Source organism: Anticarsia gemmatalis, chromosome W, assembly GCF_050436995.1.
Source record: "Anticarsia gemmatalis isolate Benzon Research Colony breed Stoneville strain chromosome W, ilAntGemm2 primary, whole genome shotgun sequence".
Classification (NCBI taxonomy): domain Eukaryota; kingdom Metazoa; phylum Arthropoda; class Insecta; order Lepidoptera; family Erebidae; genus Anticarsia; species Anticarsia gemmatalis.
In genome coordinates this window covers 13,553-37,848 of record NC_134775.1, presented here as the reverse complement: position 1 = coordinate 37,848, position 24,296 = coordinate 13,553, and the positions used below count along the sequence as shown (strand labels likewise).

The window sequence follows — 24,296 nt, the reverse complement described above, 5'->3', positions numbered from 1 at the left end:
GAAGTTACTTATCAAATAACTGAAATTATGAAACATTTCCTCAAATTACTTAATAAATAACTGAAATTACTTAATAAATAACTGAAATTACTTATCAAATAACTGAAATTACTTATCAAATAACTGAAATTACTTAATAAATAACTGAAATTACTTAATAAATAATTGAAATTACTTAACAAATAACTGAAATTACTTAAAAAATAACTGAAATTACTTATCAAATAACTCAAATTACTTCATAAATAACTGAAATTTTGAAACATTTCCTCAAATTTCTTAATAAATAACTGAAATTACTTATCAAATAACTGAAATTACTTATCAAATAACTCAAATTACTTAATAAATAACTGTAATTACTTATCAAATAACTCAAATTATGAAACATTTCCTCAAATTACTAAATAAATAACTGAAATTACTTATCAAATAACTCAATAAATAACTGAAATTACTTATCAAATAACTCAAATTACTTAATATATAACTGAAATTACTTATCAAATAACTCAAATTACTAAATAAATAACTGAAATTACTTATCAAATAACTGAAATTACTTAATAAATAACTGAAATTACTTATCAAATAACTCAAATTACTAAATAAATAACTGGAATTACTAAATAAATAACTGAAATTACTCAACAAATAACTCAAATTTCTTAATAAATAACTGAAATTACTTATCAAATAACTCAAATTACTTAATAAATAACTGAAATTACTTAATAAATAACTGAAATTACTTAATAAATAACTGAAATTACTTATCATATAACTCAAATTACTCAATAAATAACTGAAATTACTTATCAAATAACTGAAATTACTTATCAAATAACTCAAATTCCTCAATAAATAACTGAAATTATGAAACATTTCCTCAAATTACTTAATAAATAACCGAAATTACTTAATAAATAACTGAGATTACTTATCAAATAACTCAAATTACTTAATAAATAACTAAAATTTCTTATCAAATAACTGAAATTACTTATCAAATAACTGAAAGCACTTTATAAATAACTGAAATTACTTAATAAATAACTGAAATTACTTATCAAATAACTGAAATTACTTATCAAATAACTGAAATTATGAAACATTTCCTCAAATTACTTAATAAAGAACTCGAATTACTTAATAAATAACTGAAATTACTTATCAAATAACTCAAATTACTCAATAAATAACTGAAATTACTTATCAAATAACTGAAATTACTTATCAAATAACTCAAATTACTTAATAAATAACTGAAATTACTTAATAAATAACTGAAATTACTTATCAAATAACTCAAATTACTTGATAAATAACTGAAATTACTTATCAAATAACTCAAATTACTTAATAAATAACTGAAATTACTTAATAAATAACTGAAATTACTTATCAAATAACTGAAAGCACTTTATAAATAACTGAAATTACTTAATAAATAACTGAAATTACTTAATAAATAACTGAAATTACTTATCAAATTACTCAAATAACTTAATAAATAACTGAAATTACTTATCAAATAACTCAAATTACTTAATAAATAACTGAAATTACTTATCAAATAACTCAAATTACTTAACAAATAACTGAAATTATGAAACATTTCCTCAAATTACTTAATAAATAACTGAAATTACTTATCAAATAACTAAAATTATGAAACATTTCCTCAAATTACTTCATAAATAACTGAAATTACTTAATAAATAACTGAAATTACTTAATAAATAACTGAAATTACTTATCAAATAACTGAAATTACTTATCAAATAACTGACATTACTTAATAAATAACTGAAATTACTTAATAAATAACTGGAATTACTTCTCAAATAACTCAAATTACTTAATAAATAACTCAAATTACTTTATAAATAACTGAAATTACTTAATAAATAACTGAAATTACTTAATAAATAACTGAAATTACTTATCAAATAACTCAAATTACTTAATAAATAACTGAAATTATGAAACATTTCCTCAAATTACTTAATAAATAATTCAAATTACTTAATAAATAACTGAAATTACTTAATAAATAACTGAAATTACTTATCAAATAACTGAAATTACTTAGTAAATAACTGAAATTACTTATCAAATAACTGAAATTACTTAATAAATAACTGAAATTACTTATCAAATAACTCAAATTACTTAATAAATAACTGAAATTACCTAATAAATAACTGAAATTACTTTTCAAATAACTCAAATTACTTAATAAATAACTGAAATTACTTATCAAATAACTGAAATTACTTATCAAATAACTCAAATTACTTAATAAATAACTGTAATTACTTATCAAATAACTCAAATTATGAAACATTTCCTCAAATTACTAAATAAATAACTGAAATTACTTATCAAATAACTCAATAAATAACTGAAATTACTTATCAAATAACTCAAATTACTTAATATATAACTGAAATTACTTATCAAATAACTCAAATTACTAAATAAATAACTGAAATTACTTATCAAATAACTGAAATTACTTAATAAATAACTGAAATTACTTATCAAATAACTCAAATTACTAAATAAATAACTGGAATTACTAAATAAATAACTGAAATTACTCAACAAATAACTCAAATTTCTTAATAAATAACTGAAATTACTTATCAAATAACTCAAATTACTTAATAAATAACTGAAATTACTTAATAAATAACTGAAATTACTTAATAAATAACTGAAATTACTTATCATATAACTCAAATTACTCAATAAATAACTGAAATTACTTATCAAATAACTGAAATTACTTATCAAATAACTCAAATTCCTCAATAAATAACTGAAATTATGAAACATTTCCTCAAATTACTTAATAAATAACCGAAATTACTTAATAAATAACTGAGATTACTTATCAAATAACTCAAATTACTTAATAAATAACTAAAATTTCTTATCAAATAACTGAAATTACTTATCAAATAACTGAAAGCACTTTATAAATAACTGAAATTACTTAATAAATAACTGAAATTACTTATCAAATAACTGAAATTACTTATCAAATAACTGAAATTATGAAACATTTCCTCAAATTACTTAATAAAGAACTCGAATTACTTAATAAATAACTGAAATTACTTATCAAATAACTCAAATTACTCAATAAATAACTGAAATTACTTATCAAATAACTGAAATTACTTATCAAATAACTCAAATTACTTAATAAATAACTGAAATTACTTAATAAATAACTGAAATTACTTATCAAATAACTCAAATTACTTGATAAATAACTGAAATTACTTATCAAATAACTCAAATTACTTAATAAATAACTGAAATTACTTAATAAATAACTGAAATTACTTATCAAATAACTGAAAGCACTTTATAAATAACTGAAATTACTTAATAAATAACTGAAATTACTTAATAAATAACTGAAATTACTTATCAAATTACTCAAATAACTTAATAAATAACTGAAATTACTTATCAAATAACTCAAATTACTTAATAAATAACTGAAATTACTTATCAAATAACTCAAATTACTTAACAAATAACTGAAATTATGAAACATTTCCTCAAATTACTTAATAAATAACTGAAATTACTTATCAAATAACTAAAATTATGAAACATTTCCTCAAATTACTTCATAAATAACTGAAATTACTTAATAAATAACTGAAATTACTTAATAAATAACTGAAATTACTTATCAAATAACTGAAATTACTTATCAAATAACTGACATTACTTAATAAATAACTGAAATTACTTAATAAATAACTGGAATTACTTCTCAAATAACTCAAATTACTTAATAAATAACTCAAATTACTTTATAAATAACTGAAATTACTTAATAAATAACTGAAATTACTTAATAAATAACTGAAATTACTTATCAAATAACTCAAATTACTTAATAAATAACTGAAATTATGAAACATTTCCTCAAATTACTTAATAAATAATTCAAATTACTTAATAAATAACTGAAATTACTTAATAAATAACTGAAATTACTTATCAAATAACTGAAATTACTTAGTAAATAACTGAAATTACTTATCAAATAACTGAAATTACTTAATAAATAACTGAAATTACTTATCAAATAACTCAAATTACTTAATAAATAACTGAAATTACCTAATAAATAACTGAAATTACTTTTCAAATAACTCAAATTACTTAATAAATAACTGAAATTACTTATCAAATAACTGAAATTACTTAATAAATAACTGAAATTACTTATCAAATAACTCAAATTACTCAATAAATAACTGAAATTACTTATCAAATAACTCAAATTACTTAATAAATAACTGAAATTACTTAATAAATAACTGAAATTATGAAACATTTCCTCAAATTACTTAATAAATAATTCAAATTACTTAATAAATAACTGAAATTACTTAATAAATAACTGAAATTACTTATCAAATAACTGAAATTACTTAGTAAATAACTGAAATTACTTATCAAATAACTGAAAATACTTAATAAATAACTGAAATTACTTATCAAATAACTCAAATTACTTAATAAATAACTGAAATTACTTAATAAATAACTGAGATTACTTATCAAATAACTCAAATTACTTAATAAATAACTGAAATTACTTATCAAATAACTGAAATTATTTAATAAATAACTGAAATTACTTATCAAATAACTCAAATTACTCAATAAATAACTGAAATTACTTATCAAATAACTGAAAATACTTAATAAATAACTGAAATTACTTATCAAATAACTCAAATTACTTAATAAATAACTGAAATTACTTAATAAATAACTGAGATTACTTATCAAATAACTCAAATTACTTAATAAATAACTGAAATTACTTATCAAATAACTGAAATTATTTAATAAATAACTGAAATTACTTATCAAATAACTCAAATTACTCAATAAATAACTGAAATTACTTATCAAATAACTCAAATTACTTAATAAATAACTGAAATTACGTATCAAATAACTCAAATTACTTAATAAAAAACTGAAATTACTTAATAAATAACTGAAATTACTTATCAAATAACTCAAATTACTTAATAAATAACTGAAATTATGAAACATTTCCTCAAATTACTTAATAAATAACTGAAATTACTTAATAAATAACTGAAATTACTACATAAATAACTGAAATTACTTAATAAATAACTGAAATTACTTATCAAATAACTGAAATTACTTAGTAAATAACTGAAATTACTTATCAAATAACTGAAAATACTTAATAAATAACTGAAATTACTTATCAAATAACTGAAATTACTTAATAAATAACTGAAATTACTTAATAAATAACTGATATTACTTATCAAATAACTCAAATTACTTAATAAATAACTGAAATTACTTATCAAATAACTGAAATTATTTAATAAATAACTGAAATTACTTATCAAATAACTCAAATTACTCAATAAATAACTGAAATTACTTATCAAATAACTGAAATTACTTAATAAATAACTGAAATTACTCAATAAATAACTGAAATTACTTATCAAATAACTCAAATTACTTAATAAATAACTGAAATTACGTATCAAATAACTCAAATTACTTAATAAAAAACTGAAATTACTTAATAAATAACTGAAATTACTTATCAAATAACTCAAATTACTTAATAAATAACTGAAATTATGAAACATTTCCTCAAATTACTTAATAAATAACTGAAATTACTTAATAAATAACTGAAATTACTACATAAATAACTGAAATTATTTATCAAATAACTCAAATTACTTAATAAATAACTGAAATTACTTAATAAATAACTGAAATTACTTATCAAATAACTGAAATTATGAAACATTTCCTCAAATTACTTAATAAATAACTCAAATTACTTAATAAATAACTGAAATTACTTAATAAATAACTGAAATTACTTATCAAATAACTGAAATTACTTAGGAAATAACTGAAATGACTTATCAAATAACTGAAATTACTTAATAAATAACTGAAATTACTTTATAAATAACTGAAATTACTTATCAAATAACTCAAATTACTTAATAAATAACTGAAATTACTTAATAAATAACTGAAATTACTTATCAAATAACTCAAATTACTTAATAAATAACTGAAATTATGAAACATTTCCTCAAATTACTTAATAAATAATTCAAATTTCTTAATAAATAACTGAAATTACTTAATAAATAACTGAAATTACTTATCAAATAACTGAAATTACTTAGTAAATAACTGAAATTATTTATTTATTTTACAGTCGCGCAAGCGTAGTCGTTGCCTTCGCTTGTGTTATCGGTTGCTGCGCGGCCAGTGCGCAATAAACAAAATGACTAGTACAGTGAAGTGTATATCGTGTAACATCGTTATAGATGAGCTTTTAGCTTATGTACAAAACAAAGTGTCAATCGCCGATGAGGCTAGCTTGGTACAAATATGTGCTTCGACTTTTTCAAGCGAACAAATTCAAAAGTCAAAGTCGTTACTGATTGAATCGCTATCGTCTGAGGTGCGTAGTACTGCCCGTAAAGGGAAAGGTAAAGAGAATCGGGTGTTATACGACGTCATAGCGATTTTCAAGACCACCGATCCGGATGTGCTTCCGGTGTTTGTAGCCCGTGATCTTGAAAAACTGCCACCCATCACCTTCGATCACTTGAATGTCTCAAAGCTTCTGAAGGACATAATTTTAGTGCAGACCGAAATTAATAACGTCAAATCCTCGTATGTGACGCAAAATGAGCTACAAAGTTTTAAGGAGGAGCTTGAGCTTAAGTATTTATCGCTGTCAACTACAAATACGAATGTAAACACAAAAGGACAGGCAGAAAGTGATCACGTGAAGGATTGCTGTAGAGGTGAAGAATTAGAGGTTGGCTCTAAATTCGCATCATTCATAGCAGAACCACAAAATCAGAGTTCAAATATTTCTATGAATGTTGATGAGGGTACTTTCGAAAATCATATGCAAACAACAGCGAGCCGTTGTGATTCGAATGAAACAGGCCGGGCCGATGCGTCATCGGTACCGTTATCGGCGGCAGCGAGTGCGTCGAGCGAACAGCTGAGTGTAACGATGACTCACGCGTTGCAGTCGTATGCAAGTGTAGCGGCGGCGAAGGCGAAGGTGAATGATGGTTTTACACTGTTAAAGAATAGAAGCCAGGCGAGAAAAGAAAGATGCCATCAAAAACATTCTGTAAAAACCTCAAGTCTCGCCGTAAAAAGTTGTGAGATCTGTATAATACCAAGTCGATTAATCTATTTAGTCTCTACTTAAAGGACCTTCTGTCTTAAGTTATTACGTATGTTATTATCATGCCAATTTAAAAAAAAATACCTCTAAAACAAATAGACCGACCTGGCCATCGCATGATTTGATTATTAGTATGTATCACACTAGACAGCACGACGAGAAGTTAATGCTCCTGAAATGTTAATGGCGAATTTGTGTTTTCTTGCGATGACCAAGTCGATCTATTTGTTTTAAAGGTATTTTTTTTAAATTGGCATGATAATAACATACGTAATAACTTAAGACAGAAGGTCCTTTAAGTAGAGACTAAATAGATTAATCGACTTGGTATTATACAGATCTCACAACTTTTTACGGCGAGACTTGAGGTTTTTACAGAATGTTTTTGATGGCATCTCACTTCTTTTTGTAGAGCGAACATAAGTCCAATTTGTATGGAAAGACGTTATATTTTTTCATAATTCAACATATTTTCCTATGGGAATGTTGTTCAGTTTCATGGGCTAAACACCCTTACCCACCCTATACCCCCTCCCGTTATGCCTCATATAGTATGTACCTATTTACACCTATTTATTTTATTTTCTACAGTAATAATAATTCATTAACTGCAAATGTAACCTTGTAATCTTATACATTTGTATGGGATTACAAAGTTATTGTTGCAGTTGGTGTATTTAGAAAACTGGACCGAAATTAGAAAATATTGGATTTTTCCCATGATTAAGACACTAAACCCTATTTGTATTCTAAATTTTAAGCTTCTAAGTCTGCTAGAAGTACCTTAGACTTTTGATGATCGGTGAGTCAGTGAGTCAGTGAATCAGTGAATCAGTGAGTGACAAAATTCAAAATTTTAACAAGTTGTCATTCTTAAACTACTGGTTCAAATTGACTGAAATTTTAAACATACCGTATTTATACAATAACTGATTAGTTGCTGAAAATCCAGGCTTCTTGTTTTATCCACAACGAAATTATAGGGGTGTCAAAAATAGCCCGAATTGCTTCGAGAAAAGGATGTTACGGCCGTGCCGCTTTTTTTTTGCTCGACTTGCGGGGGCACTTCCGTGCCCCCAGATTTAAAGGACTATGTGGTAGTTCTGTAATGGAATCTGACGATAAGTTCAGGTCGGCAGACCGAAAAACACCCATTTTCATCACGAATATCCACAAAGACACATTGGAATCAGATATAACCAGTTATATACGCAAAAAAACTGGCGAAAAAGTTAGTCTTGAGAAGATCATAATTAAGAGGGAATGTGAATACAAGGCGTACAAATTCTTTGTGTCTCAAAGTAAGCTGAACATTTTCTTGGACTCCAATTTGTGGCCACAGGGAATTATATTTCGACGCTTTTTTAATTACAAGAGAAGACATATTACGTCTGTTGAAACAAACAACGGCCTACAAAACACAAATAATGTCTAGTTCCGACAAAAGTTACAAATTTGTGAGTTTTAATTGTAAGGGTGTCAAGCGTTCTATACAAAGTATACGTGAGTTATGTAATAAATACGACATAATTGCACTACAAGAAACATGGCTTCAGCCTGAAGAAATATCGTTTCTAAATACTATAAGTGACGAGTTTAGCTGTACGGGAGTATCGGCTATGGACACCTCAGAGGGTATGATACGAGGTAGACCGTATGGTGGAGCGGCACTGCTGTGGAGAAGACAGGTTTTTCATAACGTCGTTGTAATTCAGTGCGGTAACCCACGTATATGTGCAATAAAAATAGTGATGAAAGAAAAATGTTGTTTAGTGTTAAGTGTCTATATGCCTACGGATTCTGTGTCAAATTTGGTGGACTTTACGGACACGCTAAGCTCGGTGAGTGCCATTATTGACTATAACAGTATAAATGATGTGTACATGTTAGGAGATTATAATGCACACCCATCTGAACCATTCTTTAGAGAACTTGTTGCGTTTTGTAGTGAAGAGAAATGGTCGTGTATTGATACGGACATCTTAGGCGTATCAACGAACGCTTACACTTTTATAAGTGAGGTGTACGGGTCAAAAAGATGGCTAGACACTGTTTGGTAACTGAATCAGCTGTCAAGTCTATAACAAATGTATATATTTTATATGACGTATTGTGGTCTGACCACTTTCCGTTGGTAGTGGAATGTAATCTTGAGTCTATTATGCCTAAGATATGTATACCAGGCGCTAACGCAAGTAAGGTTGTGTGGGGGGAGAGAAGTCAAAAACAGATAGAATGTTATCAAAAAGAATGTCACGACAAATTGAGACTTATCGACTTCCCACGAGAACTTGAGGCCTGTTGTGATAGAATGTGTTGCGATGATAGTCACAAAATTGTTATTGACAAATTATACTCGGGCGTCGTACATGCATTAAAAAGTTCAGCTATGATGGGTCGAGGAAGTGGCAATAAGCGTTCTAGGAGGGTGGTTGTAGGCTGGAACAGACACGTTGCTGAGGCGCATAGGTTGGCGAAGGAAAAATTTTTTCTATGGACATGGAGTGGTAAACCTACTGACGGGCGTGCGTATGAGGAAATGAGTGAGACCAGGAAGGTCTTTAAATCCAGACTTAAATGGTGTCAGGATCATGAGGATCAAATCAAAATGGACATTCTGGCCTCATATCATTCCTCAAATGATTTTCGTAATTTCTGGAAGCACACCAATAAAATGCAAACGAAACCGGGACTCCCGGTGAGCGTCAGCGGCGTGTCTAAATCAGGAGAGATCGCCAATATATTTAGGGATCTCTTTATTGTAAAATCCCCTCTAGGACAATCAACGTCGGTGATCGATGTTGAGACCGGTAAAGAGTTGGGGATCAAATTTAATGCAAAATATGTTGCTCTCACTATTAATCGCATGACTAAAGGCAAATCTCCGGGTCATGATGGACTCAGCATCGAGCACCTCCGATACGCTGGCCCACACTTACCAAGAGTTCTCGCCATGTTGTACAGCTTCTGTGTGAGCCATAGTTACCTGCCGGCAGAGATGATACGAACGGTAGTTGTACCCATAACTAAAAATAAGACGGGTGACCTCTCGGACCCAGGTAACTATAGGCCCATATCACTGGCTACGGTAGTGTCGAAAGTGTTTGACGGCATGCTTAATACACTACTGAACAAGTCAGTAAAACTACATGACAACCAGTTCGGGTTTAGACCTGGCCTGTCAACGGAGAGTGCAGTGTTGTGTCTTAAGCAGGCTGTCACGTACTACACACAGCGCGGTACGCCTATTTATGCTTGCTTCCTCGACCTATCAAGGGCTTTTGATCTGGTTTCCTATGACAGGTTATGGAGAAAATTAGAGGAATCTAAGTTACCTAAAGAGCTATGTACAGTTTAGTAACCGGTACACTACTGATAGTTTAAGAGTTAAGTAGTTGTGAGTGCACAAGTGAAAGAAACTTCTTCCCGTAGTAATTTATTATTCTAGTTACGTAAATACAGTTTTAGATTTGAAAGGTGACTCTCACACACGTGCGGACGCTCGTTTGTTAAAATGCACACTAAATATAAATTAATTATAATTACAAAACAATCAGCCGATTTGTGTAAGATCAGCGGAATATCAACTAAGTGTACGTAAACCGTACATATTCCCAACCCGGAAGTAATAACAAAAAAAGTATTTATTAATTAATGAATGAGAATCACCCGTACAAAGAAGAAATTGTTGAAATGTATAAACTAAAAATTCATAACAAAAACATTGGTTAATAAGTTTAGGTATCTAAAATTGAAATTGGATATCCGAGGCAGACTTCGAACAGGCACATTTAGCATCGACCGACGCCTCCGCTCGCGGCTTTGGATGCGGGCGTATGCTCTTCGAACGGGAACCGAACAACGTCTTTATCCCAGTAGTTGGTGTTACAGTCTGCACTTCGATATCCTCGGTTGTACCCGTAGGGTTACTGATGTGACACGTATTGCGGTTGCAGTAACCATGTTTACTCGCCACCCATACGGCTATCGCCAATCCTACGATAGCCAGTAGTATATAGGAAATGGCATAATGGTGTATATCGTGCGTTGTTAACGTCGTCGGTGCAGGGAGTTGTTCATTGTTCTTTAGGGATCGTAGACGATTTTCGACCACAGCGATGTCTTCGATGTGTGTCGGTTTCAGCAGCGAAGTAGGATGTTTGTCAACTATGGCATTTATCGTTTTATCCAGCGACGGAATTTGGATGTCGTAGTCCTGCTTAACATTGCTGTAATATTGGTTGTGAGAATGCATTTTTAAGTCTCTTGTTTGGAGAATACATCCTTCTTTCAGAGATACAATCGATGACCCGTTGATGACGTGCACTCTGACTTCACCATTACACACGGTACGTATATTGCACTCGTCACAGCACGTCACTAGCCACGTGTTCGTGTTGTGTAACTCGACCCAAGCCGTGTCGCATTCTAATTTCTTTGTATTGCAGGTTGATGTTGATTGATGTCCTAATAATTTGGCTTCACAGGGAGCATTGATGTTTTGTAAATTGAAGATTGGCAAGTTCAACATGCAGATGAAATTATCCCTTCGCCGTTGAATGCAGCGACTTAGTTCCTTTTCGCTAAATCTGACGTAAGTATTCTTCTCCAAGTTTACAGCCAGTGTCAATATACGTGTCGAAGCAACTAGTCGTGTGCATTAGCGCTAAACCGGTTTGCTATCAGTGCAGCTGCGTCGGCGCGGTCGTCGCCGACCGGCGATTGTTTACGTGTATGATGAATGACCCAACTAATAATGCAGTAAATACAACTTATTCATGCCGCAGTTCAAACCAAGGAGATTCAGATGACCTAACACAATTGGAGATGGAAACTATACAAACAGAAGACAATGATGTAGTTGGATACAAAAGGGGCAGAGAAGATGATTCATCTGGGAGTTGGACCGCCGTGTCGAGACATGAAAAGAGACTGGCGCGGAGTACTTCTAATGATAACCAGGAACGGCATTATAGCCCAATAGATGATATTGAGATATGTGTCAATAGTAAACAAAAGTTTCCTAAACAGAGACTAGATGGCGCTGCGCCAGAGTAAACATCAGCTCCGTATATTTAATTAGTGAAACTGTGTTAAAAGTTATCAAAACGGACCATAATTAGTGTATTTCGAAGGATACTATAGTGATACATCTGTGGAAATGTTATCTACGTGATCAGTGGACAATTACTTTAAATATTAAACAAAATCTCTTTAAGTGACTGTTATGTAAGCATTTATGAAATCTAAGGAAACCTGTGGTACAAACCATAAAAATACGTGTGAACCTATAAAAATACAACACAATCGACTCAGTGAACAGTGAAATTAAAAATAAAACAGTGATATATTGATAACCCAATATTTTCGGTAAACAAAAACAGTTAAAATTCAAACATAGCATCACAACTAACAAATTTGATGAAAGTGACATCTAGCAGTTATTGTCATAATTAAGTGGTTCAATATTATCGTAAGTGCTTTTCGATGACAACTTAATGACATTTTATCAATACAAATTGTAGAAAAACAATAGATGGCGTTGCCCGCTTTAGTTCCCTCCAATGAAAGATAGATGGCCTAAAAACTAATTACCATAACTACCATATACCGAATGACAATGGATACACCGGGGAAGAGATTGAGTTTTAATAATATTACGTTTCGGAAAACCCGTGTGCCTGACTTCTCATCCAACGAGTCGCTTAACCTCTCATATACATCGGTAACATCAAATCCGCACCATGGCAGCTTACCGGACATATCAACATCTAATATAGAAGATATCAAATCACTTAAAGAAGAAGTACTCCGACTTACCAACGAGCTTCAATACGCTCAGAAAAAGATAGAAGGTCTGAAAGCAGAAAACAAGCAATTTAAAGAAGAAAATGCTAAGCTACAGAAAACACAACTACGATATAAAGAAATTCCCAATAATCCATCAAAAACTAAAAAGAAGACGAGAGGTACGTGCCCACAGATTCTTACAAATACTAGTAGTTCCGATGAACCAAATTTGGAACATTCTGATCTCACTAATACGACACTTCGACCAATAGATGTCACTATAGAACAAAATTACGACAAAAACAAACCCGAGCAACTTCAATCAGAGACACCTGCAAACATCTCGACGCATATAGATAAGTATAATATAATAATCTTGGGGGATCAACGTGCCCGCGGTCTATCTAGAAGACTGATTCAATCAAGAAGAAATAAATGGAACGATAAATACACCATCACATCTGTCGTTAAACCGAACGCGACTAGTGCACAAATTTTAAACAGCTGTAATGAAGATTTCATCAAACGACTTACCCCTAATGACATTATAGTTCTAGTAATAGGATCCAACGACAGAAACCCCTATATTTTTATGTCGGAATTGTGTAACACCTTATGTAAACTACGCTCTCAAACTGTGTATGTAACGAATGTCCAAAATAATATATATTTGAACACAAATATGTTTAATACCAATTTAGAACTAATCGTCCAAAATTATAAAAATTGAAAACTCCTAAAAATACACAATCTACCCAAACAGTATTATAATGCTCGACACTCTACAGTAAACTACCAACATAACACATTTATCTCGAGTCTGTGCCAACAATTAAACACCGAAATTGATTATGAGGTTTATTATAACAAATTCATTTCTATTAATAATAAAAGTCAAAAACATAACAATAATTTAGACTCATTTAACAAAAGTAACACATATAAAATCACGCAACCATCCATCATCCAAACAAAAATAACACAATATTTTAAAAAAGAATATAAAACAAACATTAATAAAGAACGAGTTTTTTTTCGCTCCTCAAATTAAACAAGAGACAATTACGTTAATTCACCAAAACATCGCTGGAGTATTGAATAAAACGGAAATAATCGAATCAGCTATAAATGGCTTGCAAAAAGACCTTAGATCCATTGAAATTTTATGTTTTACAGAAACGTTTCTAAAACGCGGTTCTGAACCAAACCTTAGAATCAATGATTATAGATTGGTATCTTCCTTTTCTCGGCCTAACCAACGCCGCGGCGGCTCCTGCATACTGTTAAAAAATAATCTCGAATACAAAGACGTTCATATTGCCATCCAGCCAATCCCTTTTCAATTTGAATACTGCGCTATAGAATTAATTAAATATAACCTCATAGTAGTATGCATATATAAAACACCTACAGCAAATGCGGCAATATTCCTAAATAATTTCGAAATTCTAGCTAATAATTTAAGTAAAAAGAAAAATAAGAAAATAATTATGTGTGGAGATTGGAACATAGACAATCACAACAGATAAATAGCTTAAGATATATTAATAACTCCAAGAACGCATGTAAAGCATCATGGCAGCTAATTAAAGAAAATATAAATAATTCAACAGCCATTTCTGAAATAGAATGTATTAAAAGTGATAATAAATTATACGATAATCCTAATTAATTATGTGAGTTATTTAATAATTATTATATATCCTTAACTAATAATGAAACACAAAATACTAGTACTATTAGCTCATTTATCTCTCCAAATCCTAAAAGTATATTTCTGACCCCAGTAGATGATACTGAAATACATAAAATAATTAAGCATCTAAAAAATACAAACTCAACAGGTTATGATGAATTAAACACCAAAATATTAAAAATATGTGCTCTGAGTTTAGTGCCTCCCCTTACCTACATAATAAATCTGTCTTTATCCGAAGGTGTATTTCCAAATAGGTTAAAAAAGTCAATAGTAAAACCGCTTTACAAAAAAGGAGCAAAAACGGATATGAGTAATTACCGTCCCGTAACTTTAATCCCAATTTTATCAAAGGTGTTTGAAAAGGTGATGTACATAAGAATGGAAGACTTTCTAACTTCCTGTGATATTCTTAAAAAAGAACAGTTCGGTTTTAGGAAAAATAGCTCGACTTCTCTAGCATGCTTTCAGCTGGTCAAGCAAATTACGGAGGGATTAAATGAGAAGTCTAAAATTGGCTGTGTATTTCTGGACATGACCAAGGCATTCGACTTTGTCTGTCATAAAAAACTGTTATCGAAGTTGTCTTCTTACGGTATACGGGGAATCGCAAATGATTGGGTAAAAAATTACTTAGAAGTTAGACAGCAATGCGTTGAAGTAACTAGAACTAATAACTTTCAACAAACCAACTCAAGATCTGACTTTAAAGTAAATAAATTTGGCACCCCACAAGGTAGTATATTAGCTCCGCTTCTTTTTCTTATATACATACCCGATGCAATAAATCAAAATTGTATATTATTTGCTGACGATACAACCCTAATAATTAAAAGTAACAACAAAGAAAATCTAGAAACCGAAATGAATAACGCTATAAGTAATGCTATAAAATGGTTAGAACAGAATAATTTAAAAATAAACATAACAAAAACTAATGCAATACAATTTCAAACACATAACTCACTTACATTAGATTTAGACATCCATCACAATAATGAGCAGCTCCCTATCAATAATAATTGTGTATTTCTAGGTATAACTATAGACCAATACTGCAGTTGGAAGCCACATATAGAGAAAATTGTCAACAAAATAGATCGGTTTATTTATGTACTAAATAGAATAAGACAGACAGTAAACCAAGAGGCCGCAATGTCTGCCTACCATGCCTATGTATCCTCTATCCTCAGATACGGAATAATAATTTGGGGTAACTCCGTAGATATAGATAGAGCTTTTAAAGTCCAAAAAAAATGCATACGAGCTATATGTAATTTAAACTTTTTAGATACTTGTAAACCGCACTTTATAAATCTGAAAATACTTCCACTGCCTTCTCTATATATATATGAAATATGTATATTTGTAAAAAAACATAATTATTTATTCGAAAGTTTTGAAGATAAATATAATAGTAGATCTAGATATAAGGATAGATTATGCTTACCACAAATAAGACTAGAATTATATAGAAGAAACGTTTATTGTATGTGTATTAGAATATTTAATAAGTTACCACAGAGTTTAATAGAGTTACCGTTTATAATGTTTAAAAAACGTCTATTTAAATTGTTATTATGTAAGTGTTATTATAGTATTAAGGACTTTTTAGAGGATAAGATAGAAATATTATAAACAAGTACTTTGTTATAAAATTTGTTAATATTTGCACGCCACATGTGGCAGAATATGCGCTCTTTCACCTGTATTATCATCTTTAAACACCATGTTTGAGCAAATAAATTATTTGATTTGATTTGATTTGATTTGATTTGTTTTCGTTGGCAAAATTATTTAAGTCTAATAATATATCCGGTATAACACGAGTTAAATATATAAATCCATTTAAAATAATAATACAATTTGATCGTGAATCATGTGCCCAAAAATTTATGACATGCACTACTTTTATTGACATGGGATGGAAGTGTTTAAAAACTATGGAAGTCGGGGTATCATACGGCGTTATCAAGGACATCGAACTAGAAATCACGATTGAGGAGTTCTTAGACAATGTGTCATGTAACTCAGAAATATTATCCGCTATAAGATTAAACCGTAAAAACAAAGAGGACAATACCGGGAATAAAAAAAAATATGAACGGATGGATCGCTAGTGAATCAATTCGTTTATGTTTTAAAGGCGCTTTGCTACCTTCATATGTGACTATATATGGTATGCGTATAAAAGTGGAGAAATACACTTTTCCCGTGACGCAATGCTCCCGCTGTTGGAAATACGGCCATGCTATGAAAATGTGTCCCTACAAAAAGATTATATGTGTTAAATGTGGAGGCAATCATCAAAATTGTGAAACAACCATATATAAATGTAGTAATTGCTCGAATAACCATATGGCTTTTGACAAAACTTGCCCCATATTTTTGAAAGAAAAGAAGATCCGAGAGTTAATGTGCGAATTTAACTGTACCTATAAAAAGGCTTTGTTATTATATGTACCACCATCACCATCACACAACGCTGAAAGTAATAATTACACATTGTCCAATCATAATAAAACGCAACAAGTTCCAGTTTTGTCAGAAGAGGCGGAGTCTAATACCAGACAGCACACAGCTACAGTGTTGAACGAACCGAACGAGACTGTCGTAACAAAGGATGATTGCCACCGTATGGAGCCTAAAACTTCAACAAAAAACTTGCATCTCAACCAACAAGATTCAAAGAAAAGTTCATATGTAAAGAAATCTAAGAAAAAACATACAAAAGCAGACGATATGGATTGGTATTCTGATAGTTCAGCATCTAGTACGTGTATAGAAGCAAGGTCGGAGGAGATTGAATCCCGAAAAAGGCGTAATAGTAAAACCAAAGAAAATGGAGGCGAAAACGTAACGTTTATGCGCTTATTGCGGAGATTAAAAGATATAGTATTGTCAGAAAAAACACTTGAAATTAAAATTATTGATAGTGTGAAAATTACAATAGAATGGTTAATATCTACTATGATGAACAATATGCCGGAAGGGTTTTCGTTTTATAATTTAATTCGCGGACTATAACAACACTAATTTACACTTAAATATTTTACAGTGGAATGCACAGAGTGTTAGACCTAAGTCGTTACTATTAGAGCAAGTATTAACTCAAGATAAAATGCATATTGCAGTTCTAAGTGAGACGTGGTTAGACCCTGATAGTAGTTTTAGTATGAGTGGTTACAACATTTTCAGAGAGGACCGAGATGACAGCTATGACCGAGATGGGTATAGCTATATTGACACACAACTCAATAAAAGCACAGGTATGTAGAAGACACAATTCTTATTCTGGCATACAGATACTACATGTCAAAATATTTAACTGTGCAAATATTGAGATCATTATATCCATCTATTGCCCTTCAAATGTGCGTACGCTACAGACAGACTGGGATGATATTTTTAGTATAGCGCAACATAAAACCTTATTGCTCGGAGACTTTAATGCCCACCACAGTAACTGGTCCTATAAAACAGATCTCAGGGGGTCCCAATTATTTGACAGTTCAGTAGATCATAACTTTGTAACGCTAAATGATGGTAGCTTTACTCGTATAAAACTGGTTAATGGAGTCCTCCAACAATCAGCGCCGGATATTTCTTTTGTATCGACTGACTTAGCTTTAGATTACACATGGAAGGTGACTAATGAATCTCTCGGCAGTGATCATTTAATTATTAAACTGTCTACAAACTTAACTACGAGTCACCAAGTTACCCGAAAGAGAAACTTTAAAAAAAGTAATTGGGCAGAATATTCATCCATGATAGAAACATACCTATCTAGCTGTATAGTACCGGAGGACCCACAATTATTCTATGATTTTTTCGAAAAAACGCTACAAACGGCCGCTGAAGCTCATATTCCGTACACCGTTATTCCTCAATCTATAAATAACAAATTTAAATCGAAACCTTATTGGTCTCCAAGTCTGTCGAAGTGTGTGGCAGAACGGCGTTTAGCTCTAAAAAGATTTAGGCGCAACCCGACACCAGAAAATCACGACGTATTGGAAGATAAAATTAGGGAATCCCAAAAATTAATTCGTCAAGCTAAATGTCAATCGTGGCAACAATTTTGTTCTTCTGTCGACGAAATTACTTGTGCTAGTACTATGTGGCGTTACATGAGGTGGGTAAAAGGCTATAAAGTAAATAGGGCAGTAATAGTTCCAGAAAGAGCTAAAAAGTTACTGAAAGACTTGACACCTGATTTCGTCTCCCCTCCCGAGCCGATTATACAATACAGCAATACTGGCATGGAAGTAGAGATCACAATCGATGAATTAGAAAACAGCATCAAATCCAAAGACACAGCTCCGGGATGTGATGAGATATCATACTCGATGATTAAACATCTCCCAACAATAGGTAAAATAATGTTGGTTAAGTTGTACAATACATTCTTTAATCTGAGCTTCGTACCCCGTCAGTGGAGGAATATTCGAGTAATCCCTATTCCCAAGCCAGGAATCGATCCTGAACTTGTATCGTCTTTACGACCTATATCCCTAATATCTTGCCTGTGTAAAATATTCCATCTTATTTTAAGTAAAAGGCTCGATTGGCACTTGGAAAGCAATAACTGTTTTTCAGACAGAATGGTCGGATTTCGTAAATCTCGATCTTGTTTAGATAACCTTAGTACTATTGTTTCTAAAATTCAGTTAGGATTTGCTAAAAACTATACAACAGTGGGATGTTTTATTGATATCAATAATGCGTACAATAATGTTGATGTACGTACTCTTTTAGATATTTTAGATAATTTAAAAGTAGGCCAAAAAATCTGTCGTTACCTTTGGAGTTTCCTGAAAGAACGATGTTTAAAAATAATAGTTGATAATTGGGAATATTCTAGGTCTACGGGAATAGGTCTGGCTCAGGGAGACCCGTTGTCTCCGTTACTTTTTAATGTCGCCACACATAAAATTTGCAAAACTATAATATTATACGCCGAGATATCGCAATATGCAGATGATTTCGTAATGTTCATATCAGGTCCAAATATCAATACTATCAGGGTACAACTGCAATGTGCATTAAATGAGTTTAATGAATTAGTGAGAGATTTAGGGTTGGAAATCTCGCCAACTAAATCTAAAGTTTGTATATTCAAGAAGGGAAAGTATAATAATCCGATTGTTCTTGAAGTTAATGATTGTGCGTTACCAGTTGTATACAATGTTAAATATTTGGGGCTGTGGCTGGATCAGTCGCTTAGATGGAAGAAGCATATTGAAGAGACCAGCAAAAAAGTATTAAAATTTATAAATATCCTTAAAGTATTGTCAGGACCGGGGCGGGGTGTTCATCAAAAACATCTACGTCGTTTGTATATTTCACTTATACGTAGTAGGTTAGATTATGCATCATTTTTATATGACTGTAGTTACAAATGTAATATTTCAAAATTAGATCGCATTCAAAACCAAGCTTTAAGAATAATTGGTGGGTTCATCAGAAGCACTCCTATTCACGTGATGGAGAGTGAGTTAGGTGTACCTCCTTTGCATATACGTCGATCATTTCTTGCTGGTAAGTTTTGTCTAAAATGTCTATCTTTTAAGGAGAATGAAACAATTCGTGTACTAAATAGTATGTCTTGTTACACTCGATACTGGAGAGTTAAGAAAAAACCGTTATTAATTATAGTATATGAATATACTTGACATGTATTCCTTAAGTACTTGGATGAGTAGATATAATTTGCACTCTTCTATTAAACACACTGTCAATGAGCTAGATAAATCAAAACGTAATTATAACATTGATTCTTCATGAGATATCCAAATCACTATTCGGAATATTATAAAATTTATACAGATGGATCTAAGAACGGCAATCAGAGCGGTGCGGCTTTTTTTTATTCGCAATCCGAAACATCTGTCAAGTTCAAGATTGAGTCAGATATTTCAATTATGCACATAGAATTAATAGCAATAGCAGAAGCCATCTCCTATATTGATTCTATAAATTTTGATAAATTCGTCATTTTAACGGATTCCAAAAGTTCGCTGCAACATTTGGCTCGCTGCACCTCGCCTGTGCGAGGTACACCGATAGCCTACAAAATAATAGATTCAATTCGTGAACTTGCCATAAACTCCAAAAATGTGATTATACAATGGATTCCCTCTCATATTCAAATACCAGGTAATGAAAGGGTAGACATTTTGGCAAAGCAGGCCGTGATCGACGGTATCCCATTCGCAGTAACACCCCTGCACACAGATCACTTGAAACTCATCAAATCACAATGTCTTGAAAATTGGGCCGAGTATTTTGACAGGAAATCTATAGATAAGGGAATATGGTATAAAACTATTCAGCCACAGCTACCGAAATATATATGGATAGATCAAAATGTATTAAATAGAGTTGATTTAGTAACTGCGTTAAGACTCCGTTCCGGACACATTCCATCGAATAAATTTGGATATCTCATGAAGAAAACTGTGTCACCTAATTGTATAGAATGTGGGATTGTAGAAGATATACAACATGTTTTGATGGAATGCGTGCGGAACGAAGATATGAGAAGGTCTATGTTTGGTGCATCAAGACTTTATGATATTGGCTTGTGTAATAGTGTCTTGGCTTATCCAATTTCGGATAAAGCCAGGGCACTTTACAAATTAGCTCAACTAGGCTTAAAGAAATAGTAGCAGAAGGTGAATGATATTTTGTAATTGATTGTTTTGTTTCGATAGGGCGACATTATCGCAAAGCGACAAAGCCCTTAATAAAGAAAAAAAAAAAAAAAAAAAAAAGTTTACAGCGATGTATTTGGATGACACGGAAACCACTACTGTGTCGTTTGATTCATATAAATTCTTCATAGGCAAAGGATAGATTTGGTAAACAACGAAGTCTTCATCGCTCGCCAGTGGAATGTGCAGCTCATACATAAAATAGGTATCCGTAACTCGAGCCTTGACGTAAATCAATTCATATATATCTTTTAATTCGTCTTGGATGTTCACTATGGGTATAGTCAATGTCTTGGGCAACTGGCCAGAGATAGTAGTGAGCTGTTGGATCAAGTTGGCTGGAGTAAGCAGGTGAATGTCGATCCGACCTTTATAAGTATCCATTAGTGTGCTAAAAAGAGTTTCTTGAATGGTTTTTAAGTTAGATAATAGTAAATGTGCAGCAAGTGAAGCTGAAGTAAAGTAGGAGGTTGCCATAGCCACTTCGATTGCCGATTCGATCTTCGCCAGCTTAAAGTCAGTTTCGTTCATGAAGGTGTCGATGAGTGTAAACTGGTTGTTCATGTTTTGCTCGTTTTTCTTCAAAATGTCATTCTGAATTTCGACAATAGAGGTTTGGTTTCGCACAAGTTCTAGTAGATAGTTGTCGTTGTTCTGAATAGTTTGAATATCCTTCTGATATTGTTGAACAAATCTCTGATCTAGAATTCCAAAGAGACTGTTCGCGACGTAACCGACTCCGTCAATCAACCCCCGTTTGTTGCGACCCGACAAATGTTTGTGTGGGGCCAGTAGTATGTTGTTGTAATGCTGTAGAAGGTCCAATTCGTGTGATAGTTGACGTATTGTTGTTTCACAATATTTTGGCTCCAAACTTTGACAAAAGTGTAAAATATCCTGTAAATAGTTTTCAAACTTTTGAACTCCGTTCCAGTAGGTAGATAAGTTGTAATACATAAGCAGTCTCCACTCGTTATGGATCAATTGTGCTTTTCCAATAGTGTCGTAGTATATAGGACGATCCCTGCCCAAACTTGCGATTTGAACACTTGAGGTGGCAACTCCCAATAGTTGGGTGCGACCAGTTGCGGAAGCAATCAGAAGAAGTACGGTTGTTAACATCTTCTCAATTGTTTTAGTCTCGTAGATGTAGACTGTGTATTGCTTAACTTGTGCGATAATAATGAATTTATTATTATATTGTTTGTAGGTTATTGCGTAGTTTCAAGTGGTAGCAGCGACAGTTTCGTAATCGGGCGCTTCAATATGCTAGCTTGCGTTTTTACAGTTGCAACTCGCACGTGTCCGTCGCTACCAGAATGGACTATGATCACGCGCCCTCAGTATTCACGAGTTGTTTAGGATATAAGCCTCTAGTTGCACAATCCGCGGGATTCCTTTTTGATTCTATGTAAAGCCAGTTGGATGCGGGTATAACCTGAGTTATTTTCACGACGCGGTTTTCCACATATTTTTCGTATTTGGACGCCTTTCCCTGTAGCCAAGCCAGGACCACTTTTGAGTCACACCAAGCCCACACAGTTATATTGTACCCCGAAAGGGATTCAGTTACCTTGTTAACCAATTGTGTTAATAGCAAGGCACCGCTCAGTTCAAGTCTCGGCAGCGATAATTTTTGTGCCAGTGGGGCAACCCTAGTTTTCGCTACCAGCAAGCTTACCACCGGCTGTCCGTGTTGATTAATTGTCCGTGTATAAATTACGCTTGAATAAGCTTTCTCACTTGCGTCGCTGAATGCTAATAATTCTATGTTGTTCTGAATGCTTCCAATCCAACGACTTATTTTCACAATTCTTAGTTCTTCAAGTTGATCTTTCGTTTTCAGCCACTCGTCTTGTATGTCTTTAGGCAATGCCTCATCCCAAGCAAGTTTTTTCGTCCAAACGCGTTGGAAAATAAGCTTAGCTTTTACAGTGACACGGGAGAACCAGCCAAGGGGATCGTATAGTTGTGAAATTTCCGACAGTAGTGCGCGTTTAGTAAGTATTTTCTTTGAGTTTGGTTTTAAGTTCCAGCTAAATGTGAATATGTCTGATTTGGGATTCCAACCGAGGCCAAGTGTTTTCATTGAATCGTCTTGTTTGAAGTCGAACTTTGTTTGTGAAATTTGATCTTCGGTCAATTGTTCTAGTAGCTCGGTAGCATTACTTGACCACTTTCTTAGATTCATACCCCCGCATTTTAATAATTTTATCAGATCTATTTGTAGTTTTTTAGCAGTTTCTAAACAGTTATTTCTGCTTATTAGATCGTCGACGTAGAAATCATGACGTAATAGGTTGGCTGCCTCGGAGTATAAGTGACCGTGGTCAGTTGCCAACTGTTGTAAAGTTCGCATTGCCAACCATGGCGCGCTTTTCGTACCATAAGTTACAGTACATAGCGCGTACTCGCTTAATTGATCGGTAGGCGAGTTTCTCCATATGATCTTTTGGAGCGATTTCTGCTCGTCTGCAATCCACAAGAAACGGTACATTTTTTCTATGTCAGCAGTAAATGCGTAACGGTACGTCCTCCACTTTAAAATGAGTGCTTGTATATCCTTTTGGAGATTGGGGCCTTTCTCCATCAGACTGTTCAAACTTCTGCCACTAGAAGTTTTTTGTGACGCGTTGAAGACAACCCTTAATTTTGTGGTGGTGGATTCTTCACGTAAGACGCCGTGGTGCGGTAAATAATATTCAGGTTGGTTAGATGTTATTTGCCGGCTCCATATGTTTTAACGTCAAGTATTCATTCATAAAGTTTCTGTACATAGTCAACAGAGGTTTGTTTTTATGTAATCGTT

General features: G+C 31.9%; 1 protein-coding gene across 1 annotated transcript; it reads right to left on the bottom strand.

Annotated features, from left to right (window-relative positions):
- Positions 1-22,817: 22,817 nt before the first annotated feature.
- Positions 22,818-24,077, bottom strand: LOC142985752 (uncharacterized). Its single transcript, XM_076133998.1, has one exon. The coding sequence runs from the start codon at positions 24,075-24,077 to the stop codon at positions 22,818-22,820; it is 1,260 nt and encodes a 419-aa protein (XP_075990113.1).
- Between the last annotated feature and the right edge of the window lie 219 nt (positions 24,078-24,296).

Excerpts from the sequence above, each read along its gene's own strand:
- LOC142985752 (XM_076133998.1), bottom strand. The coding sequence starts at position 24,077 with ATGGAGAAAGGCCCCAATCTCCAAAAGGATATACAAGCACTCATTTTA.